The sequence below is a fragment of the Austrofundulus limnaeus genome, unplaced genomic scaffold, assembly GCF_001266775.1.
Source record: "Austrofundulus limnaeus strain Quisiro unplaced genomic scaffold, Austrofundulus_limnaeus-1.0 Scaffold365, whole genome shotgun sequence".
Taxonomy (NCBI): Eukaryota; Metazoa; Chordata; class Actinopteri; order Cyprinodontiformes; family Rivulidae; genus Austrofundulus; species Austrofundulus limnaeus.
The window spans coordinates 248468-252017 of NW_013952767.1; the positions used below are offsets into that span (position 1 = coordinate 248468).

General features: G+C 38.1%; 1 protein-coding gene across 1 annotated transcript in view; it reads left to right on the forward strand.

Annotated features, from left to right (window-relative positions):
• col24a1 (collagen type XXIV alpha 1 chain) overlaps positions 1-3550 on the forward strand; it is a gene marked incomplete in the record, with an annotated part of 125159 nt that overhangs the window by 43224 nt on the left and 78385 nt on the right. The window contains 2 exon segments of the mRNA XM_014023370.1: positions 1393-1446; positions 1682-1726. Of these exon segments, the coding sequence (XP_013878824.1) occupies positions 1393-1446; positions 1682-1726 (99 nt within the window).

Here is a 3550-nt window from a genome sequence, read left to right on the forward strand (position 1 = left end):
GGGGAGGTGCGTACACATCAGGAGGAATTTAATTCCACAGCCTTCTCAAGGTCAAGATGGGGTGGGGGGGAGGGTAATCTGTAATCAGTTGTTTGGGAACAGAAGAAAATGTTTTCGGTCTGCTAGACAATAGCAATTTTTCCATTTGCCTTAATGTCCACTGGTACATCCAATGTGGCGAATCCAATCAGACAAATAGTGATATAACGACTTAATTATGTTGTTATCATGAAATAACGAGCGTTTTCTCAAGATAATGAGTTAATGATGTCGTTATCACAAAATAGCAATGAGCATTTTCTCGAGATAATGAATTTTTTTTTTCACAAAATACCGATGGGCGTTTTCTCAAGATAACAGGTTAATTATGTTGTTATCAAGAAAAAACAATGAGAGTTTTATTGAGATAATGAGTTAGTTATGTTGTTATGAAATAACAATGAGCGTGTTCTCAAGATAACGAGTTAATTGTGTCGTCATCACAAAATAACATTGCTCGTTTTCTTGAGATAACGAATTATGGTTTTCCTGTCGTGCATCATTCTTTAACCATGGAGATGGCCTGGTCTCCTCAGCTGGTCACTGATAAAGTTTATTATATCAGCAACACTTAAGTGTAAACACCTGTTAAGCTGCAGTTGGGCCAGCCGTCTCCTTAAATGATGAGGGCTGCTATGAAAGTTATGAATGAATGATTTTTTTATTSATCCCATGAAGAGAAATTACAGTTCAGAACAACTTGTTCAAGAGACAGAGATAAAAACACAACAGACTTAGAGAACAGGTGCGCCGGGTCCAGCAGCCATGCAAGGTTCTACCCTTAACGAAACTCATCTCCTTAAATGACAAGGGCTGCTATAAAAGTTATCTGGACAAGACAAACAAACYGCAATTTCAGCCTACGTTCTGGTAAAGTTCACCAGTGACCAGCTGAGGGGACCAGGCCATSTTTATGTTTACAGAATGATGCTGAAGAGTAAAACCATAACTCCTTATCTCAAGAAAACACTRATCGTTATTYAAAACAACATATTATGTCTTTGTCACAAGAAAACAATGGAAAAAAATATCTATATGCTGCACATACAAAACTCCCACTGGTTAATATCCYAGTTATATCAGTTCTTCCTTTTATCCAATGTTTAGCTTGTTTTGCCTTAATAGACTCAGCCTCCAGCTTGTCACATTGTTAACAGTCACATTGAAGCTGGTTTTAAAAAAGAAACAGAGTGATGGGTTTGGTGAGTGGCAGCTTTGCTGGAAGCTACAGTAAGTCTTCTGGACTGAACAGTGCATGTTTTATTCTTGCKCATAGAAGTTTCCTCTTTCACTTCATCTGTCCACCTAACCTTTCATTCACYATTCATTCACTTTTTCCTCTCTTCRCTGCAGGGCATTGCAGGACCTCCTGGAGAGGCTGGAGCTACAGGTTACCCTGGCAGGCAGGTGCAGTGAAAAACACAAAAAAATATGATAGTTCCTCCATCCATTGTTCTTGATTCCTTGTTGCTCTGCTGAGAACTTTATGAAGCCCTCACCTGCCTGATATKTATCTGCATCTGCCCCCAAGTGGGTTTTACTTTTAATAAACTTAGAGTCTTACATCTTAAGATTTATGTTCATATGTGTAAAATGTCTTTGTAATCAGGTGTTCGTCACCAAAGTCATGCTTTTCTTACAGGGTTTAGCTGGGCCGCAAGGCAGTCCTGGAACTAAAGGCATCCGTGTAAGTAAAATAAGCTCTCTGTTTTCTAAATTAGCCACTCTTCTGAAAGGATCAGTGCAGTGTCAGGTCTTCAGCTTTGCTCCGTAGAGATTGATCAGAATAAAGCCCCGGAAATCCTTCGGTGTGACTTTGGGTCGACACTTGTTCTTCTGTGGTCCATTCTTCAGAAAGGAATGCCACCAAACAAGAAAATAGAGGAAAGAGAAGAGGATGGGAAAGAAAAAAAAAACAGATTAGGGAAAGTATGAAAGCAGAGAGAAGGAAGGGGGGTTAAATGAGCTGGTGAGAGAAGGGACTTTATGTGCAACTGGAAGAAAGAGGATAGCTGGGATTATTGTGTCAGGCCGAGGGCGGCGTGATGAAATGGAGCCAGAAAGACAGAAAGAGCATTGATAAGGGAGAGGTATAGGAGAAAAAGACGTGGTGAGACGGGAGCACACAATGACTTATACATGAAAAATAAAGACTTTATTTTAGATAGAGTCACTGCATCTTATTTATTGTCTTTTTTGTCTGTAAATTAAGTTTTAAAGTAGAAATTTCATACAAAATCTACTTTTTTTTGGCCATTAATGCATTTTGTTGTGGTATTGGAGTCTCTGTGCAGAAAAGTTGAATTTAGCCTCTCCTGGTGCTGCGTAGATACGTATCTCTATATTCTCCATGAGTCATGATTTTCAGCCCATTCAGTTTTCTCTATGATCTATGATGTTTTCTGAACTATAATTTTAGCAACGGGACTTCTAAATAAGGTCTGGACTTACCAACTACAATTTGGTGGTCCTCATTCTCCTCTGGCTCTGGGTCAGACTCTGGCTCCAACATGTAAGGCTGGATGGTAGGGCTGCACAATATATCGCGAAAACATCGTCATCACAAAATCAGTGTGTGCAACATTCATTTCGCAAAGGACTGCCTGAGTGCAGTAATAGTTGAATATTATATTTGAAGAGTTTAAGTTGTATTTTATGCTAATGCAATATTTAACCAGTGGGACAAAGTCTCACGACAGAAAAAGCTCACATAAGACACATATGACATTGTCAAAAACGCTAAAGGTCACAGAGAGTACAGGAAGTACAGATAAGAAAGGGAGGAAAGGAAAAAAAAGACATATATCACACCTGATATTGTCATTGAAATATTTATAAACATTATCGCCATCGCAAGATTTTCTAATAATGTGCAGCCCTACTGGATGGACAAGTCTTCCATTGTTGACGTCTTTTAATTCAGAAATAAAAGTTTCTGCGCCTCTATATAGTCATAAACCCCTCTATCAAAATGGAATGGACTGCTCAAAGCTGGAAGGGGGCGGGGTGTGAAGCRCCTCATTTGGATTTAAAAGAGACAGCCTCAAAACGAGTTGATCTGAGACTCTCCTCAGAAAAAGGGTAAAAGAGGGGCTTGTGGAGTTACAGTAATGAGGAATTCAGACCAAAGCACTGCAGTTCCACTATATATATATAGACCCCAATTGAAGGATTCAAATGTGAAAAAGGATTTAAAAGCAGGAWATGTCCACTTTAATGATTTTGTTCCTACTAGATGTAGGAATAAGTTTCTTGACCTGAAATGACCTCTAGAAGTAAAATAAAATAAATGATCTGTATAAATACATTTTTTATTCTAATAGTTATTAGAAATGCAAATAATATAGATAAATAATAAAATTTTAATGTTGTCACATCCTTCATGGGGTGCATTATGCTACCAGTCATTTTTATGGAAATACTGGTATGCAAGTCTTTTATAAGTTTTTTTTCTTTTCTGTTGTGTATTATGTTTGTTTTTTTGTCTCTTTTATGTTAACATGGACCATGA